The following is a 21,161-nucleotide window of genomic DNA, read 5'->3' as shown; positions in this document are numbered from 1 at the left end:
ATTAATTTATTGTCTTTAGTAATCCCTATCAACGCTCAAGTCCTTAATTCTCTCAACCTTCTGTCGGTAATTCATATGTGTACCATTAAAAATGTCATCTACAGTTCCTTCAATTGGTTACTTCCATTATAATGTCCGCCATCATTGTTTCCTGCATCTAAATTATTATTCATTAAATACTGGATCATCAAAGCTTCATTCATCTTCAACTTTCCTTATTCATTTTGCTTCTTAACTCTCAGTTGGCACTTAAATATTAGATTCATTCCAATAAAAATATTCTACCCACCCAGTCTGGTCACATCAGTGCCCCATCCTCCCACAATCTGATCTAATCCTCTTCCATATCTCCCAACTTAAATATTTTCTTGATTTTTGATTAAAGTTAGAATCTCTGTGAAGCTGTCCTATCAAATTAGACCCCCAATAATTAGTCCCCAGTTTAATATGCATTAATTAAGTCTACCAATACGACACAACACAATAGGGGTAACTACTTGTACAGTACAGTATCCTATACAGTACTACAGTATATGCAAAACCTCTGCTAGTATTATTCTCCTATTTTTTATTACTTATATGAACAAGAAATGAAAAAGTCAGATAAAAATTATGTTAAATTAGCGAAAGTTAATTATACCGGGAAGTGAGAGATAAAGTTCACGCTGCCAATCACTTTCAGACAGCAAACAGAAACAACTCTGATGTCCTAACAGGGACTAGTTACCAATTCAGATCAGTTTAGTAATAACTTTCAGCACATCTGTAATAATCTTAATACACTACACACCACAAGACACACAAGCTACCCTGCTAACTATGATTAATGTCTTAAGTAACATAAATAAAAATCTCTATTCCTAAAAAAAATTAGTGGCACTTAAAATAACATTCCTAAAAAGGGGTTTACTTATACTGCAAATAAATCAAAACTTATCCTATTATTAACTAACAATAAATCATTCAACATAATAAAATGTATAGACAAGTCAACTCAATCACACTTCTGTACATTTCTCCTCGCACCATTCCCAGGCAGTAGTCCAGTAGGTGTCTATTGTAGACTAAATATAAAATAATTTGTCAACCTTTAAAATAACAGAACTATATACAATATTTACAACTAGCATGTATTCCTTTTTAAATTTCATATAACTCATACAATAAATATCAGAGACTGTTACACACAATCCTCTTCAACATAACGTACAAAAACATTTAACTCGGCGTAATATATTCCAAAATCTCAATTACAATACAAATAATAATTATACTTCAGGAATCAGTAAACAATAAAAAAGTTGGTAACAAACAACAGAGGAAGTTACTACCAATGATGTACAGTCGGTCTTGATCTTGGCCTTAACTACATCACCGGTCTAGACTACACACAACTGGTCACTGTCCCCTGAGTATCTACCAACATCCTTCTATCAACAGTTGGCATCATTACTTCCTGACCTTCTTCAGCAGCCAATTGACTTTATAATCTTCCAGATCCATTTTGCCACACTAGAGAGATTCCTCCTTTGTGGTCTGGGCCATGGCATGCTGCCCTGTACAGTACAGTATGGTGGAAACTCTCTGAGCTGAATGGACCGGAGACAGCCTATTGTACAACACACATCAGGTTTGTAACTAGCAGGCGCCTTTATGGGGGACAAAACTGTTTCACATTACATTGCTTTCATTAAACTTATGAATCAGTAGACAAAACTGTTCCACATTACATCTTTTAATCTTAAATTTACTCAGCAGTCAACTTTAAGAGTTCCCCAAGATCCTGTACTACAAAATGATCTACAGAACCAAGAAATTATTCTATTACTGTTACAATGTATTCTTACAACAAGTTTAACTTTTCTCACATTCTACACTAATATCTAAATACATGTTTACTGGTTCTGGCACTACTGTAGAAATGAAATGCTGGCCACAAAAATATTCCCTCCACACACAAGTGTATTATCAGCCTCACATGTTATGTTTTCTAAATCCTAATTTACTATAAATGATTACCAAAAATTTCCCTCAGTAATTACCACATTACTGAAAGTCAACAAATGTGGGAGTAGAACCTGGTGCAATACTATAATTATAGTTCAGATATATTATGTTTACATCATCCACCCAACATGCAGCCATCACAACAGCATACGTACAGTCTTAAACAAAAGTCTGGTAGCTTCCTCTATTGCTCCATGAACCCTGAGATTCAGAACTAGTGAATCTGATGCATGAATGGACAGAATAATCCTTCAGTGTCAACTGCTTCTGGTTCACGAGTCTGAATCTGGCGGGATAAAACAAATGAGTTGATGGTCGCCAGGGACCAGCCCCACAAACTTGTGGTACTGTACTTCAGTGTACAGTATTGTACACCTAAATAATAACAAACATTTCCTTTTTTAAGAAAGGAAGGTCCTTGGTTGTGAAATGGTTCACTCTCCCCAGCTGTCAGCTTATAATACTGTATGTACGTATATGTATATACAGTACCTGTACTGTATATATTAGCCTTGTCAATAATTACTCCTTAGTCTGCACTCACCCCTGAAGATGTGAATTACACGAACTATATATATATATATATATATATATATATATATATATATATATATATATATATATATATATATATATATATATATATATATATATATATATATATATATATATATATATATATATATATATATATATATATATATATATATATATATATATATATATATATATATATATATATATATATATATATATGTTGATTCCGAATATGTGGTCCAAGATTCGATTGCAGGATAAGTAGTGGTTGTAATGACGCTTGGAATATTTTAATGACATTTTTCAATGCTAATTACTCGCCAACTATAGGTTACTGAGGTACAATTTTGGCGCTTAAGTGTTACTCTGGAAGTACTTAATTAGTTAAACTCTCTGTTAACTGGAACTGAAATTTGCTCAGAATTTTTGGCAAAAATTTCTCAATTTTGGGTTTGTGAATAATTTTCCCAATTTTAAAAATCAAGTATAGTACATACTTGTATGTATACTTAAATATTGCATTCGATACCTAACTCTCCCTTTCTCTCACACACACACACACACATATTGATCACTCTTGTTTTTATTAGCACCAATGTTACATATAGCTACTTATTACCTGTTAGTGTGCACTAAAGTAGTCAACATTTCAACAACTACAGTACAGTATCTTACTCAAAATCCGGAGCATCTTACAACAGAGGTTCTACCTGCTGAGGTCTAACTCAACAGTCTACCTGGTGTGAACAGCCTATACACTACACCAGGACAACCTACACATTGTATGATCTCAATCTAGTTTAAGAAGCAGCACAATGTTGGCCAGACAACAAGACCAATAGAGACCCACAGCACATCCTGGCACTCTTGACCAGCCAGCTTCCTCTTATAACATTTTGAGAAATTTCATGATTCTATAATTCTGGTTATTACAGTAAACATTCAATATGAAAAGTTTATGTATCATCTGTAATAAACACAACAATATTTTTCCTGTACTGTACTGTAGTGCTCAGGATGGCTTAATACATAAGTTCATTTATGTTCTAATCACCGAGATCAAAACTTAACTCTCTATAAACGGGCTGAATTGCTCACTGGCAAACATTGTGTTCTTTTCTACTTGAGGCAAACATCTAATACAGTATCTCAGCTCTACTTAGGCACTCGCTGTTGACACACGACCTCTACATCAGTCTATCAGTACCTATGCTGTACAGTATATCCAATAAGCTGTTAATCTCATCTAAAAATAAATAGCATATCAACCTATTTCTCTATCTAGGTATATATACAGTACATAATATCATTTCCTACACCAAGAGCAAGCTGACGATGCCCAACCTATTATAATAGCAGCACATGTTTTGAAAGCTTAACTAGATTCCATGTTGTAAATTGAACTCTTTGTCTCTTGCATATGAACTGGACACAACTTAAAACAAACATTACAAATTGAAGACTGTATTTTACAAGATGGACAGTTGATCTTGTAAACAACATCACCATTGTGTGTTGTAGTGTTTCAGGTTGTGTTCCCAGTCACCCCTGCACCCGATAATGGTGACTGCAGAGTTATGTGAACCCCCTCAGCTCAACATAATAACACACACGTGGGGTTGTGATGCACCTATGGTTGTTATATAGCACATACAGTATCTGGGGTTGTGATGCACCTAGAGTTGTGATTTATATAGCATTATAAATAATGATAAGACAGAAACAATACTAAGTACGGCAAACATTACATTAAAACACTCACCAAGTTCTTGATTTTTGTTATAACATCAAGAAGTGTCATACATTTGTACTGTATATTGGTGTTAATCATTCACCATAATCTTACAACCATACATTGTAAAATAAATAAATACACAGGGTTATTCACTCGCTTGTAGCCCCAGAGTATCACTTAATATATCCTTTATTTATGATGTACAATATTATCATTTTGTGTATTTCTCTCTACAGTTGCTGGTGTTATATTCTCAAATGTGTGTGTGTGTGTGTCTCTCTCTTATTTATTGTCACGTAAATAATGTCCACATCAACGAAATCCCAAGACCACCTGCGAGCGCATCACCCTGCACTAATAACCGAAAAACGCACTGAGGTAAAAATAAATCACACTCACCATCAACCGAGACCTTTACCATAAAGAGGGAGGGAGGGAGAACCACACCCTGATCAAGTCTTCACCATGACACTATATCAACAGTTTAGTTTATAATAAAAACTCTTTTTTTATCTCTTGCTGGGTAATAGTAGTCTTGGTGTTACTGGCTGGTATATAACATAAAAAACATATTCCATCTGTGTCATTTACAACACAAAATTGAGAATCAGATCATGAGACACAACAGAATCCTTCAGTAACTTCACCCAACTTGATCTTTAACTTCATCTAACTTCAACAAACTTGACCTTTAACTTCATCTAACTTCACCAAACTTGATCTTTAACTTCATCTAACTTCACCAAACTTGATCTTTAACTTCATCTAACTTCACAAACTTGATCTTTGACTTCATGCTTAGGCACTTAGAGAAATAATGGGAAACTGAATATTAAAGTTGCACCTAATGATCGAGGATGACGTGAGTGAAGCATGACTTGTAACACGGACTAATCCTCTATGGCGCAGTTGCCTGATGAGTCTACTTCACTATATTTACAGCAGCAATAATATCTGTTTTAGAGAGACTTAGGGGTATAATTCACACCCCATACCACCACTACATATTGCTGTTACACGTACCTGTATATTCGAAAGTAATTTTATACATAGTTGAGCTGAGGGGGGTGGTTAAAACCTTGTTATTTATGGCAATTACATCAAGCCCTGAGAATATTCCTTCCCCAACACCAAGCTTGAGTACGACGCGAGTAAAACCTCCGTGATCTGGGGTCAGTTGTGAGAGTTACGTGACCAGCCAGGCATCCCATGAACTGTGTCACCTTCAACATGAGGTCCACCTACACACTTGTCCCCAATATCTTACACTATGCCATGTCTCCAGTGGTGGAAAGAATTGCAAAGGTAATAACATGAACATGCATAAAGGACCATGACCCTCACACATGATAAACACCAAACCGAGGGTCGTGACCTCGTATATTCGCCGCAGGAGCCCAGGCGTTATTAGAAGTTATGAATAAACTCTGAGAAAAATACATCCAAAAGAGTATTTAAATAATGAAATAATTCTTAACCGACAAGATGAGATGGTACAGTACTGTGGTGATGGACCGCTCAGCTCTCCACAACAACCTTTTTGTCTTCGTCGTGTAGTGGCAAAAACATTAGCGGGAACATCCCAAGTAGGCAGCCCAGGACCACACCAAAACCTCGACCCTGTGAGCCAAGATGTTGAGTGAGTGAGTAAATGCTATTAAGGTTAATCTGTTGGGTATCAGTCAAGAGCCTTAACCCCTTGTGTATGTGGTCCCTTCTGTGCTGAGTAAAATCGTCTGGTATTAGCTGAATTAAATACAGAACTAAAAAGTGGCATCCCCAAAATGAATAGGTTAAGCTTACACGTAACAAAGTGTAATCAATAAAAATGAAATATAAACCTGAGATAAATTACAATACTTTATAGAACTGTAGCAACACTGACATAATATAACACAGGTATACCTCACTAAATGTTGCCTTGCTATGAGTCATTTTGCTTATAAGTTGTTGAGAATTTAAGTTTGTCTTCAAGCAAATCAATTTCTATCACTTTAAAACACAAGAGCTCACCAACAGTCTCTGGTACAGTACACTTCATGACCTATTTTGTGCAGTCTTCACCATCCATAAATAAGTACTAGCAGAAGACACAGAGGAAGAACAAGTTAAAAGTAAAGGGCACGTTGCTAAAAGGACAGGACATTTCTCACTCAGACTTATAAAAATATAGGAAAACACTTACCGGGTAAACATGTCTGGTGTGTTGCATTGTCTCACACAAAATTGAAATTAAACCTTTTGGAGCAAGTGCACACATCAATATCACTCCTAATGCTCCCCACACGACACTTCGTCTACACTGAGTATAGTATACTGTACGGGGTGCTCCAAAAGGTTACAACCTAAAGGGTGTTGTTGTTTCCTCCTGTACTAACAGTGGATAAACCAACTGCCTGAATGGCTAGTAAGCTGTTAAGTGGTAAAATGATAAAAAAAATATATATTATAATAAAGAAGAAATCTACACTCAAACTCACCAAATTGGCGACCCATCTGGATGACCATCTGTCCAGCTGCTCCTGACACAGTTCGGGGGCGCGGATACCGATCTTCACGGCAATGTTCTCGACGTACCAGGCAGACCCTATGCCTGCCAGATCACTAATAGTATTGCCCAACGCCGCAGCTGCCATTGTGCTGATGCCCAGATTGGTTCCGATAGTCACGTCAATATAATCACCCTGTCATAATGATGTCAGTGATTAGCTAATAAGATACACAGAGCAGGACATGATTATGAAAAGGGAAGAAGCTGTTTATGTAAAATAGAACTATTTTCTATAATATATATGTGTTACTGTACAGTATTTGTTTATGTTTTATGTACAATATTTTGTGTTATAAAACCAGTTTTTGATCAGTTTATGGGTATCTTTTGGCCCCTGGAACCTAACTAATTATTTATTTAAATCAATTAAACTATAATTTGCGATTTGATAGTTCATAATGTGTTGTGGTACTGTACCTAACCCGCGAATTATCGGGTCTCCACTGTAACATTTCTTTATCCCCAATCTATATTAAGTTAAAGACATCTGATGTGGTGAGGGAAATTACCCGAGAAGTTTAAAAATCTACCATAAGGATATTTATCTATGGCAGGATGTAGGATTATGTTAAGGTTAGAGGTTAGAAGGATGGAGCAGTGTTGTACATGGGTGAGAGGACTAAGAGGAGACTTTGCTTCTTAACATTAATAAAGTATGAATAGTGACGACAGAAAGTTTACAAAGATCAATAAAACAAATTATAAGAACTACATAGTTGTGGTAGGTTGAAGAGTTGCTGTGTTGTCCAACCCATACTATATATTGGAGGTGTTCACCTACTAACAGTTGGAACAAGGGTGAAATTTCAGTGTGTTATAAAAGAAGTTAGAGTTACTTAATAAATGAATGGAAGATTTATTCTATACTGTAAAGTTGTGAACCAAAGTCCGGTCACCTCTTCTGCTGATCCATGAACCCTGAGATTCAGATTTGTGAATCCTAAGCATTAATGGACAAACTAACACATCAGTGACTACTGCTTTGGGTACTTGGTTTGTGGAGCAGTAGAGGAGGTGATAGGACTTATGTCTGGGACATACAAGAGGAAGACTGTCAGATATACTCCAGGAACAAAATACTTACAGCAACTATCATGACAAAGTTGTCGAGGAAGCCAAAACCAATAAATGGGAGAGCATTATGCACAGCCACTGTGAACAGAGAAAAGTGTTAGTGTCCAGCACTACCTACCCTACTGGTGTTCTCTACCACAAAATGCTAAGCAAATGTGTATCTTGCTGTAGCTTTGTCTTATTGAAAAAAATAAAATAAAATAAATAAAAATAAATAAATAAAATAAATACTACAGTGAAACCTATAATTAATGGACAATATGGAAAAGAAATTCCATTATATCAAGGTTTCATTACATGTGAAACCTCCATCTAAGTCCATTACTCGTATATGGAGATTTCACTGTATACAAACATGCAGAAAAGGAATAATTGGCTACTATATTTGCCCTTGATGTTACAGTAACCAACTACAGTACTAATAAATGAAGCATCTACTGTATATCAAAATACATCAAAATAAAATAAAATCCTCTCCTCTAAAACTATGTACAGTAAAGTAAACACAATATATACAATAGCCTTGGTTATAAACACAACACTCTTCAAGACTTTTTAGTGCTGTAGAACCTCATCAAAATATTCATAAGCGTGAAGCAGCGCCTTAAGACCCAAGTCCTCACTGTGTTAACATGTCCGGTGCTCAACTTTAGGTCCAGTTTGTCTAAATAATACAACAACACAAGTGACAAACTCAACAACCACAAATTTATCACCCCAGCCTCACTAAGTCATCACAATTATGGAGAACACCGCACATCCACAACCACATGCACGCGCATACACGCACACACACACACATACATATGAAGTGAAAAATATTTATTATCCTCTAAACTACTGGAGTGTATGTCAGCCTGACAAGATCACCTCCCTCTTCCCAATTCTACTTTTGGGAGCTAAGATCTAGTAGGAGTCAGCCTACTAATTCTGACATGTTTGTGCACACTTTCCTTTCTTTCCTCCTCCTCCCTGCTGCACATAACATCCCATCACTTAATGACCAACAAATACCATTTTAACAATATTCGTATTATGTAGTCACTCAAAAAACTATCTTTAAAAAAATCATGTTAGACAATATGACACAACAACAATATGACAACCCCACCGAGACAACAGGAGTCACCCCCCCCCCAGTAAGGATAGTTTTTGGGTGATTGTACAGTGTTTTTTTTTTCATCTATCTACCCAACAAGCATAAAACTCAAGCCATTTTGTGGATAAACACAAGACTTTAAAGGTGTGTACTCCAGCAAGTTCTTACTCACACTGCCTCAGCTCTGCTCCAGTGGGGGGTTTGGGCTTTGCCTTCTCAGCTGTGGAAGATATACTGTATAAATAAAGTCTTCCAAAATACTCCTATGCCACTAACACTGTAGTACTACTAACATCCAAAACTGAGGGTAAATTTTTAGAAATTGGCCATAATGGTTTTGGACATGAAACTTACATTTTTCTGGTGGTTTTTGATGTGTTTTGAACGATTCTGACCTTCATTTCTATCACAAATGACTAGTTTTTGAGTTTGACAATCTTGGGGGACCCGTGGGAAATTGGGTTTTGGGTGAGAGCAAAAACGAGTGATATGCTATATAAATTACCAAAGTTGGCTCGGAGCCAACCAACCAACCTAACCAAACTAAATTAAACTAACTAACCTCTCAAAAACGAATCATTTGTGACGGACACGTTACTAAAAAAAAGTTGTTAGAAATTACAAGATACAATTAGAACTGGATATTGTGGGACTTTATAGGCAACTTGTAATAAAATACCAGACTGAGATACAGAAATATGTTCTATTTGCCACATGATCCAATTGAAATACTGTATGAAAAGAAAAATATCTTTTCATGAGTACACTTGGAACACAACAGAAGGCTTAACATAATAATGAAGGATTATAACATTGTTCAACTCACCCATTTTCTTCTGGAGCCAATCTTGAGGTATCTCACAGTAGGTGCCAGTGGGGTCAGCCCCGAGGGAGTGTAGAGATGTGGGCCGGCCAAAACGTGATCGCCATCGCCAAGACGCCAGCTTCTCTGTTAAATTAGGTTAGTTCAGGCAAAGAACTGCAAGATACAGAAGCCATCATGATTTTCCTTGTTCACATAATATGACAATGGTTCATCACTACAGGTAAAGACACAACAATAAATATCAAATCAAATAAGGACAGTCCACAATAACTCCGAACCACACACACACACATACAGTACATGCATACATACCTTCCGCCTTCTTCTTAGCCTCAACAGCCTGGAGTTGGTGTATCTCGTCCATGATCATAGTCCTCTGGTCCTGGGTGAGGGATGCCACTAACTGTACCACTGTGTCGTCCCTCACGTCAGAGACGATGCCCACCACTGTTCCCCCGTCCTTCCCAACATCTCCCTCTTCTCTCGCCTTTCTGCTCGCCTCATCACTCTTTACCACTGACGTTCCCACTGCCCGAGTCAGCCTGGGATGTCTAGTGGTGGTATTAGCAACTCTATTACACACCAGCGTCCACACAAGGCGAGGAAAGACAGGGGGCGGCCTTCCCGTCAACATTGTAAACAAACCAGCAGCCGACGCACCTGCCTGGCCGACCCACTACACATTATGCTGTAAACGTACCACGAACATGATTGCTAGTCCAACTATTTTATAGACAAAATCAATCAAAATAAAAAGAAATTAAGTAAATAATCATAAAAATAATATATATTAATAGTATTGGCTATCTTGGATTATTTATGCTGGGTTTGGATAGCTTGGGTTATAAAATAATAATAAACGTTTTAGTGCAATTGTTCGTGGTACTTTTTAACATTAACCATCTTGTTCGAGAGCCTTCCTTACTATCCACTAAGCTATTTTCCTCAAAGGTCAACACTTTTACAGTACTACAGTTCTCACCACGAATAAATTCCATCCTAGAAAGAACTACATCTACTTTGTTAAAAAATATATTTGTTTATTATTGACACTTTATTAAAGGGAACTAGAGAGAAGTAATTATCTCTACTGGATGAAAACGAACATCCCAACACTGACTGAGACAGTTGCTTGTGTTAAAGCGTAAAGTGTATTTTTTATGAAGAATTTATTTTGTACACACATTTAACAGTGCTGGGAGGTGCCGTTGTACCTTATGTTTGAAGATTTCCTTGTTTATTTTGCCAATATTTTTGTGTACTTATAATTTTTTTCAATTAATTTTGTCTCTACTTGTTATGCTGTTTGATAAACATGTGACAAGGTCAGCATGATGAAACACATTTATCACTAAAAAAACACAATACTAACACTATCACTACAGAACAATACTAACACTATCACTACAGAACAATACTAACATTATCACTACAGAACAATACTAACACTATCACTACAACACACCCCTTACCCCTCACCACCAACCTCCCCCATGATAATCTTAGGCAAAATTCACCCTTATTTCACCAATGGCAAACATTCACAAAATATTACAATTTTCGGACAAGGAAAAAAGAAAACACTTTTATGATCATTAAGGTCTGAATTATAATGACAATGACATATTTAAAACTTTATTGTAAATATTCCCCTATGACTCGTATAAGACTACATATACTGTACTTACAAGGCGGTTCACCAATGTAGGTATGGGTTCACCACACAACAAACACCTTAACCTCGACCATTATTACGATAATTATCTTTCAACAAGAAAATAATAGAAAAATATAAGTTAATAATAATGTAACAAACAATACCAACCACATACAATAATAAATTCACCATTAAATAACAAAAACAAAATTCATGTAATATTTTCTTTAAACAATCCATGACGTCACAACAGAACACTTGACCTCGCAACACTACATTGCTGAGGGTGTTTAGGGACCTGGTGGGGGATCCTGATGCTCGGACATGGAGGGCAGGATATGAAGAAAATGTTGCAGTTCCATAGCGTCTTGAACATGGCCAAGTGACAGTCCCTCATCTGGAAGGCAACACCGCAAGTATGTCATAACTGTAACACACACACACACACACACACACACAGACAGACACACACACACACAGAAAGGTGCACGAGAGAGAGAGAGAGAGAGAGAGAGAGAGAGAGAGAGAGAGAGAGAGAGAGAGATAAGACACAATACAAGTATTTACCTTGATGGTCCAGCGAAGATATTAACTTGAACACAGTAGGTGCCGACAGTCTCCCCCGCGGTCCACAACTTGCCCGGGCCAGGTCTCCTACGGTCCATACCAGAGCCTGGGTCACCTTCTCTAGCAAGCCCAGGTCCATTGTATTCTGGTCCATCGGTCCATCACAGGCGCCATGGTAACACTCGCGCATGTGACCTCTGAATGGACCTGGTACAAAAGGAGTGTGTATTTGAGTGAGTTTACTGTACAAGGATGTTCACTACTCTCTGTACAGGGATAGGCAGTAAGTTTGGGGATGGTGTACTAACCAGTATCGGTGAGGAGGACAGCGGGGATGGTTAAGGGATAGGACGTATGGTTCAGGTACCAAAAACGGATGTGATCTGAACGGATGAAGTCGAAGTGGTCTTGTAAGACGGCCATTTTGGGTAGGTCAGCCCCCAGCCCTTCCAGACCCATCATCTCTAGTCTGTACTGCTCCTGTCCCAGCTTTTCATAGTACAGCGCTAACCTGAGGAAGTACAGTAGTACATTGTTACATGGTACTCTGGGGCTGAAATAAAGTGTTACATGTACTCTGGGGGAAGTATTGACCTGTGAGGGATGTGGGAGTCTACCTGGCGAGAAGTACTGACCTGTGAGGGATGTGGGAGTCTACCTGGCGAGAAGTACTGACCTGTGAGGGATGTGGGAGTCTACCTGGCGAGAAGTACTGACCTGTGTGCAAGGTGAGAGTCTACTTGAGAGCGGTAGATAACAGCAGCAAAATCTCCCGTATAGTTTCTTTGACGTAAACTCTGGTGAGTTTCAGGCAGAAGGTCATTCCAGGTCTCTGGGAACTCCTGCAAGGAATATATGACATACCAGGTGAGTATAGCCACACCTGAGTCACCTGTGCATGTCTGGGTACACTGGTATATCTTCAACACAGTCTCTACATGTCTGGGTACACTTTCCAAAATGAAAGATCTTCCACCAATCACATTTCAGGATGCAATCATTCTGCAAAAGTTCTAAAATACATATGCTAGGCCTCACCATTTCCTCTAATATGTCATGGAAGTCACACATCCACAACGTTGCTAAAGCTGCCTCCAGAAACCTAGGAATGCTGTACAGATGCCGTAGCTACTTCACTCCTGAGCAGTTGCTTCAAGTTTATAAGGGATTCGCTTGTCCTAACTTGGAGAAGTGACCTGTATGACCCAAGAACTGACCTCTGTGACCCAGAAACTGTCCCGTGTGACCTAGAACTGACTTGTGTGACCCGGGTACTGACCTGGGTATCGGGTCGTGGGTCCCAGTTTGAGACACAGTCGAGGATGAAGGCGCCGGTGACCTGTGTGAGGCCAAACTGGTTGATGACAGCCCCAACCAGGTAGTCCTTGATGAACATGAGTGATCCTTGAGTGCCTGGAGGAGGAGGTGAGATGAGGGGGGTGTAGTCTTTCCCTCTCTATCTTTCTTTCTTTCTCTCTCTGTTTCTATCTATCTCTATCCCTCTCTCTCTCTATCTATCTCTTTCTCCTAACAATACTACTTTGCTGGTGCCCCATTGAGAAGACATCTCCAGAGTAATAATGTGCCCACAAGTATTAAGGTGTCCCAGAACAAGACACCACCACCCACCTATTTCCTCCAGATCAAAGGCGACGAAGAAAATAGAGAACTTAAAGGAACATCCGCTAGAGGCCAACACCCTCGCAACCTCCACCAGCGCTGAGAGGCCAGAGCCGTTGTCATTGAGGCCAGGTGTCCCAGCGACAGTGTCCAGGTGAGCGCCCAAGACCATGGGAGTGTCCTCAGGTGTCCCCCACAGACGCCCAGGAAGGATGCCAATTATATTCTTTCCCTCCATCGGCTCGTTGTACTGCAAGTGTTGAGTGAGTGAGTGAAAGAGTGAGTGACTGGTTAAATGAGCGGATGACTGCTTGATTGAGTGAATGAGCGGTTGGTTGGTTCAATGACTAAGAGTTTGATGATAGACTGACTGACTGTTTGAATAGATGAGAGTTGGATGACTGATTGGCTTACTGGATAACTAACTGACTGTCTGATTGTAACTAACTGACAGACTCACCCAGAGAATATATTCAGCCGCGGAGAAGACGTGTTCCACCACCATCAGTCCAAAAGAGTCAAATTTCTGGCTGATGTATGCAGAGACAGCCATCTTGTTGAGGGGCGCAGAGTCTGTCAAATAGGAAATAATCTGTAATTATACGATTATCTCTGAATAGATTATCTGATTATAACTTTAGATCAATGAATAATTAAATATAGAATATCGTAGAGCTGAGATAATGTCACGAGGAACCTTTGTGTTAATAAAGAATGTTTGGAAGGTTTTTAGTTTAAGAGATATATATATAGTTTTAGGCAGGTAGTGCTTGGATAAATGAATATACGTAGCAAGGTAGAAAATTAATCTCTCTCTCTCACTATGAGGTTGATATAGGCATGCAGAAGGTAGATTAGTAGACAAGGCCAAGTAATACAGATACCTCTCTCTCTCTCTCTCACTAACCATGGTTCCTAGTGGCGGAGAACACAGTCGACATCATCTGCGTCAAGTGTTGGAGGTCGACCTTCATGGTGTTGGCGGCACTCTTTGGGCTCCTCCTGGAGCCTTCCATGGCCTCCTCCTCCGTGGTCAACACCTGCAAGTGATTAACTACCTCCTCAGGTAACCTCTGAGCAGCGTCTTCCAGATCCTCGACCTGTGGAAGAGATGAAAATAACATTGAGAGAGATGAAAGTCCGTTGTATCAAGGGTACGCTAAATATGAAACTTCCATCTAACGGATTATGCACAGAAAAGTCCGTTATATGGAGGTTTCACTGAAGCATTTACCATAACAGGCAGTAACAGCAGCATATAATATGACTGGCAGTAACAGTTAAGTGACAACAGCGTTCTAGTGATAGTTGGAGCGAGAGTTAGTAGTGAGAGCGCATGAGCCCAGAGAGAGAGAGAGAGAGAGAGGCGAGCTATAGTATAAGAAAAAAAGAGCATTTAAGCACCAGGAAAAGGCTCATGAGTAACGAATACATACATACATACATACCTTAGGTTGGGGTGTAATGCCCTCATCACGATGCCAGGGACGAGCTCTGAGAGCGTACATCACCTCGAGGGCCTCGTCGAAGTCCTCATCAGTAGGGGCGAGTACCAGCCCTGGCGTGTTCTCCGTCAGTATCACTCTCACTATGGCCAGGGTCTCCTCACTCACGTCTGGCAGAAGGGCTCGAAGCTTTTCTTCGTTTGGCAGACGAGTTTCTGGGAACTGTACGTTAGGCAGATGGGTTCCTGGGTCCTGTACGTTAGGCAGACGAGTTTCTGGGTCCTGTACGTTAGGCAGACGAGTTTCTGGGTCCTGTACGTTTGGCAGACGGGTTCCTGGGTCCTGTACGTTAGGCAGACGAGTTTCTGGGTCCAGTACGTTAGGCAGACGAGTTTCTGGGTCCTGTACGTTAGGCAGACGAGTTTCTGGGTCCAGTACGTTAGGCAGACGAGTTTGGTACGTTTGGCAGACGGGTCCTGGGTCCTGTACGTTAGGCAGACGAGTTTCTGGGTCCAGTACGTTAGGCAGACGAGTTTCTGGGTCCTGTACGTTAGGCAGACGAGTTTCTGGGTGTCCTGTACGTTTGGCAGACGGGTTCCTGGGTCCTGTACGTTAGGCAGACGAGTTTCTGGGTCCAGTGTTACGTTTGGCAGACGGGTTCCTGGGTCCTGTACATTAGGCAGACGAGTTCCTGGGTCCTGTACATTAGGCAGATGAGTTCCTGGGTCCTGTACATTAGGCAGACGAGTTCTTGGGTCCTGGACGTTAGGCAGATGAGTTCCTGGGTCCTCCACGTCAGGCAAATGGCTGTCAGAGTCATTGACACTAAGCAGAGAGCCTTCTACGTTTTCCAGAACCAGTATTGGCCCATGTAAGTCTCCCAGGACTGGTTGAGGGCCATGTAAGTCTCCCAGAACTGGTTGAGGGCCATGTAGCTCTCCCAGAACCGAATAAGGATCCTGTAAGTCTCCCAGAACCGGTTGAGGGCCATGTAGCTCACCCTCAACCGAATAAGGATCCTGTAAGTCTCCCAGAACCGGTTGAGGGCCATGTAGCTCACCCACAACCGAATAAGGATCCTGTAAGTCTCCCAGAACCGGTTGAGGGCCATGTAAGTATTCCAGAACCGGCAGAAGAGGGCCATATAACTCTCCCAGAACCGGCGGAGGGCCACTGAATAACTCCAAGCGTGGTAGACGGACCCCTTCAACCTCCTGACCAGGGACCTGTGAGAGATGAGAGGTGAGTGGTGAGAGGTGAGTGATGCAAGGTGAGAGGTGAGAGGTGAGTGATGCGAGGTGAGGGGTGAGGTGTGAGTGATGAGAAGTGAGTGGTGAGTGATGCGAGGTGAGGGGTGAGAGGTGAGTGATGCGAGGTGAGGGGTGAGGTGTGAGTGGTGAGTGATGCGAGGTGAGGGGTGAGTGATGAGAGGTGAGGGGTGAGTAATGAGAGGTGAGAGATGATTGGTGAGAGGTGAGAGAAAGTAGGGAATGTAAAGAAAGACAATGCTCATGGTCATCAACCTCGCCATGACAACGATCCTTCCTGTCATAAATATTTGTCAGGAAGGTGAGTCAGGAAGGTGAGTCAGGAAGGTGAGTCAGGAAGGTGAGTCAGGAAGGTGAGTCAAAGGACAAACATATAAACATTAAGGTGTTAATTAATGTTTACCTGAGATTCTGAGGTGATTGACTTTGACTCCCACTGCTGTTGTTGTTGTTGTTGTTGTTGTTGTTGTTGATGTTGTTGTTGTTGTTGTTGATGTTGTTGTTGTTGTTGTGGCTGTTGTTGTTGTTGTTTTTGTTGTTGTTGTTGATGTTGTTGTTGTGGCTGTTGTTGTTGTAGAACCTGTTGTTGTTGTTGTTGATGTAGTGGCTGTTGTTGTTGTTGTTGTTGTTGTGGCTGTTGTTGTTGTTGTTGTTGCTGTTGTGGCTGCTGTTGTTGTTGTTGTAGAACCTGTTGTTGCTGTTGTTGATGTAGTGGCTGCTGTTGCTGCCGCTGTTGTTGTGGCTGTTGTTGCTAAGCAGTTGCTGTTGTTGCATGTTGTTGTTGCTGTTGCAGAACCCGTTGTTGTTGCTGTTGCTGATGTAGTGGCTGCTGTTGTTGTTGTTGTTGTTGTGGCTGCTGTTGCTGTTGTTGCTGATGCTGTTGTTGTGGCTGTTGTTGTTGCAGAACCTGTTGTTGTTGTTGCTGTTGATGTAGTGGCTGTTGCTGTTGTTGTTGTTGTGGCTGCTGTTGTTGCTGTTGTTGTTGTTGCGGCTGTTGTTGCTGTTGTTGTTGTTGTTGTGGCTGTTGCTGTTGTTGTTGCAGAACCTGTTGTTGCTGTTGTTGCTGATGTAGTGGCTACTGTTACTGTTGTTGCTGCTGTTGTATGACGCTTCTAATGCTACTGTTGCTGCTGTTGCTGTTGATGTTGTTGCTGTGGCTGCTGTTGTTGTAGAACCTGCTGTTGTTGTTGCTGTTGATGTAGTGGCTGTTGTTGTTGTTAAGCTGTTGTTGTTGTGGCTGCTGTTGCTGTTGTTGTATGTAAGTCTCTTTGCCCGTCTACTTGCTGCCAAGGTTGTAGAAGTTGCTGTTGTTGTTGCTGATGTAGTGGCTGCTGTTGCTGTTGCAAGTCTCTTGTTCGTCTACTTGCTGCTGTTGTTGTTGTTGTTGTTGTTGTTGATGTAGTGGCTGTTGTTGTTGTTGTTGTTGTAAGTCTTCTTGTTCGTCTACTTGCTGCTGTTGTAGTTGTTGATGTGGGTGTTCTTGTAGCTGCTGCTGCTGTTGTTGTTGTAGCTGTGATTGTTGTTGTTGTTGATTTTGTTGTTGCACTTGTTGTAACTGTTCCCGTTGCTGTTCTTGTAGTTGTACTTGTTCTTGCTCTTGGAGTTGTCGTTGTTGCTGTGGTTGTAACTGTTCTTGTAGGTGTGGTTGTTGTAGATAATCCTGCTGTTGCTGCTGTCTCTGCCCCTGCTGCGCCTTCTGCTGTGTAGTGTTACCCAGGTCCTCTCCGGCGTGGTGTAGCAGGTGAGACATGCCCTACCACAGACAGGTCTAAGTCAGGGTGTTCCTCACTATCACAACATATATGAACTGTATTATATCAGGTAAATTTCTCTTTTCTAGCCCCCCTCTCCCTCTCTCTCTCTATCCCCTCATTTATCTCTCTTTCTAGCCTCTCCCTCTCTCTACCCCCTCTTCTAGCTCCTCTCTCTCTATCCCCCCATTCTCTATCTCTTTCTAGTCCCTCTCTCCCTCTCTCTCTCTCCCTCCCCCTCTCTCTTCCCTCTCTCTCTATCCCTCCCCCTCTCACCTACCATCCTAGCATGGTGGTTCATGATGAGAGTGAAGGTGGTGGTGGAGGGCACGGCGAGGAAGGCAGATAAGGTGAACTCCTTCAACGCCTGCAGGTGATGGGGGTCCTTCACCTGGGAGAAGTCCAGAGACACCCCTGATCCCACCGTCACCCTCACCAGCGCCGTCACGACCGTCACCACCACCGTCACGCCTCCTGTGGGGTGTGTAACATATACTGTATATATCAACAACAACAACAACAACAACAACAACAATAACAATAATACAGCAAAGACTTAGAAACTTACTGATGGAAGCTGTCATGTTAGCAGTGGACACTCTGAGGATAGTCTTGGAGTAGGACCTCAAGGGCAGCCCTGAGGGATAGTCTTGGAGAAGGTCCTTAAGAGCAACTCTGAGGGATAGTCTTGGAGTAGGACCTTAAGAGCATCCCTGAGTGATAAGTGTTGTAAATACATGTAAACATCATTGTAAACATAAAACACTTTAGTAAACATTTGTAAAAAATTCTAAATAGTGTTGTAAATATTGATGTAAACACAGATATTACCACTCATAACAAAATACTAAACATAGTTCTTATTATTTCTGTTAACACACATAACAATACAGTTGTAAACATGTGCAAGCACAGTTGTTGACATTTCCATAAAGTGATGGCGATAGCGTTTTCTCCGTCTTACATCACGACCCCGGAAATGCTTCAATTATCATTAATTCTTACCGTCACTACTTTCTCTTTACTCGACTGTGGCAAAATGATGTAAATTATTTAGCACTGTGAAGCTTCGAATCTTAACTTTAACTCATTATGAAGCTTCGAATCTCTACTCGAACTCTCACAGTTAAGCTTCGAATCTTAACTTTAACTCATTATGAAGCTTCGAATCTCTACTCGAACTCTCACAGTTAAGCTTCGAATCGTAACTTTAACTCATTATGAAGCTTCGAATCTCTACTCTAACTCTTACTTTGAAGCTTCACATCCCCACAGTATTTACTGACTATCAAGGCTTCAGATCCTTACTCTCACCTCTCACTGTGGAGCCTCGAATCCCTACTCAAGCAGAGTTGAATTCAGGTGTCTTTTGAAGGGTAGGGGTGAGGCAGGGTAGAGGGGGTTAGGAAGGGAGGCAGGGGTAGGGGGTGAGGCAGGGAGGTAGAGGTGAGGCAAGGAGGTAGGGGTGAGGCAAGGAGGCAGGTGTGAGGCAGAGAGGCAAGGGTAGGGGTTGAGGCAGGGAGGCAAGGGTCGGGACAGGGCAGGGTCTAAGGGCAAGGGAGAGCAGAGCCTTTTATACACGGAGGTTCTTTGCAAGTTATGTGAGCAGGTAATGACTCTCTCTCTCTCTCTCTGGTCGGGGTATAAAACCAACATCTAGTGAGGTGATGAATGAGGATTATGAGAAAGTAAGTTTTTGTAACGCTAGGGTTAGGTTGGTTAGGGTTAGGATAGGCTTGGGTTAGGTTGAGTTCGCTTAAAATATGTTGGCTTAGGTTAGGTTGGGTTGAGGTTTGCTTTGCTTATTATAACAACCTAACCTAACCCAACTTAACCGTGCTAACTTCTTAACCTAACGAATGTAGCCTAACTTAACCTGACCCAACCAACCATTCTTAACCCAATCCAACCAAAACCTAACCTAACCTAAAGAGAAATATAAACATCACGTGACTCTTTACAGTCAATCACAGCGCTCGTAAAATAATCACTTAACATTTGGGAAAACAACATTGACTTGGGCACTTGACAACATCTTCAGCACTTGCCTCGTCTACCAAGCTCTCCTCACTACCCAGTTCTTCACCCAGTCACTAAATTTACACCTTTTTATTTATTTTTGTCATGTAATTGTAAATAATAAATTGAAATGTAAACAACTTGAACTGATATGGAAATGAAATTGGGGTTTCAATTCGTTTTCTATAGTTTGTCCTTCTGTTTACGTTTTGTTTGCTTTTTCTTCCTTTTTTTGTATTAGATTTTTTTTATTTCATCTCTTTCTTAGCGTTGTTATAATTACTGGTTGTTGTTGTTCTTCTTTATTTCTACCTTGTCGTTATTCTTCTTCTTGTTCTCTTCGTGGTATTCGCTATCTCACTTTCCTTTTCTTTTATTGTATTTCCTCTTTCTACCTTGTCATTATCTCACTTTACTCTTATCCCTTCCTTCTTCCTTGAGTTTTACTGATTCTGCCTTCTTCCTCCTTTTATTTATCGAGTTTCCCTCCTTTCCTTACGTGTGTGTGTATGTCAGCAGAGCTCCCCCCCCCTACACACACACACACTCACTCACCCATACAAGCACACACACACACACACACACGCCGGCCACCACCACAAACACGACTGATGTTTCGCCTCTCCCCTCACCTCACTAAAATGAGAAAGTAAATGTGTGTGTGTGTGTGTGTGTGAAAGCAACACTTGGTGACGCAGCCAAGTGACGTAACACAAGCGTAACGTAACAGCCAGGCCGTGACCGGTGTGGTAGTTCTCTCCCCCCCTCCTGCTACCTACCTCCTCTTCTTCTCCACGTTCTTTCTTCCTCTTTCTCCCCCTCCTTTATCCTCCTCTTCTTCCTCCTCCACCCTTAGTTCCCACCTCCTCCTCCCCACTTCCTCTTCCTCCACCCAACCTCCCTCTCCCCTTCTCTCTATATGAAATAAAAATACTAAAGTAGTTATTAGGTCAGCAGACAGCCACACTGACCACGATAACCAGATGCTTGACTAAACACAGATAA

General features: G+C 40.9%; 2 protein-coding genes across 2 annotated transcripts; both read right to left on the bottom strand.

The window, feature by feature from the left end:
- Positions 1-2,766: 2,766 nt before the first annotated feature.
- LOC121872374 lies at positions 2,767-10,498 on the bottom strand. Its single transcript, XM_042375122.1, has 6 exons — positions 10,142-10,498; positions 9,830-9,952; positions 9,176-9,223; positions 7,915-7,982; positions 6,760-6,963; positions 2,767-5,899 (listed from the first exon to the last, which is right to left on the bottom strand). Exons 1-6 carry the CDS (start codon positions 10,461-10,463, stop codon positions 5,798-5,800), a joined length of 867 nt encoding a protein of 288 aa, XP_042231056.1. The 5' UTR covers positions 10,464-10,498; the 3' UTR covers positions 2,767-5,797.
- A 958-nt stretch (positions 10,499-11,456) lies between these two features.
- On the bottom strand, positions 11,457-20,751 carry LOC121872395. Its single transcript, XM_042375147.1, has 14 exons — positions 20,712-20,751; positions 18,706-18,850; positions 18,418-18,611; positions 17,933-18,139; positions 15,700-16,344; positions 15,122-15,601; positions 14,581-14,773; positions 14,134-14,246; positions 13,683-13,923; positions 13,333-13,466; positions 12,771-12,895; positions 12,362-12,564; positions 12,054-12,260; positions 11,457-11,883 (listed from the first exon to the last, which is right to left on the bottom strand). Exons 2-14 carry the CDS (start codon positions 18,719-18,721, stop codon positions 11,777-11,779), a joined length of 2,865 nt encoding a protein of 954 aa, XP_042231081.1. The 5' UTR covers positions 18,722-18,850; positions 20,712-20,751; the 3' UTR covers positions 11,457-11,776.
- Positions 20,752-21,161: the final 410 nt, after the last annotated feature.

This window comes from Homarus americanus, unplaced genomic scaffold, assembly GCF_018991925.1.
Source record: "Homarus americanus isolate GMGI-L3 unplaced genomic scaffold, GMGI_Hamer_2.0 scaffold24050, whole genome shotgun sequence".
Taxonomy (NCBI): Eukaryota; Metazoa; Arthropoda; class Malacostraca; order Decapoda; family Nephropidae; genus Homarus; species Homarus americanus.
This window is presented reverse-complemented; position numbering and strand designations above follow the sequence as displayed.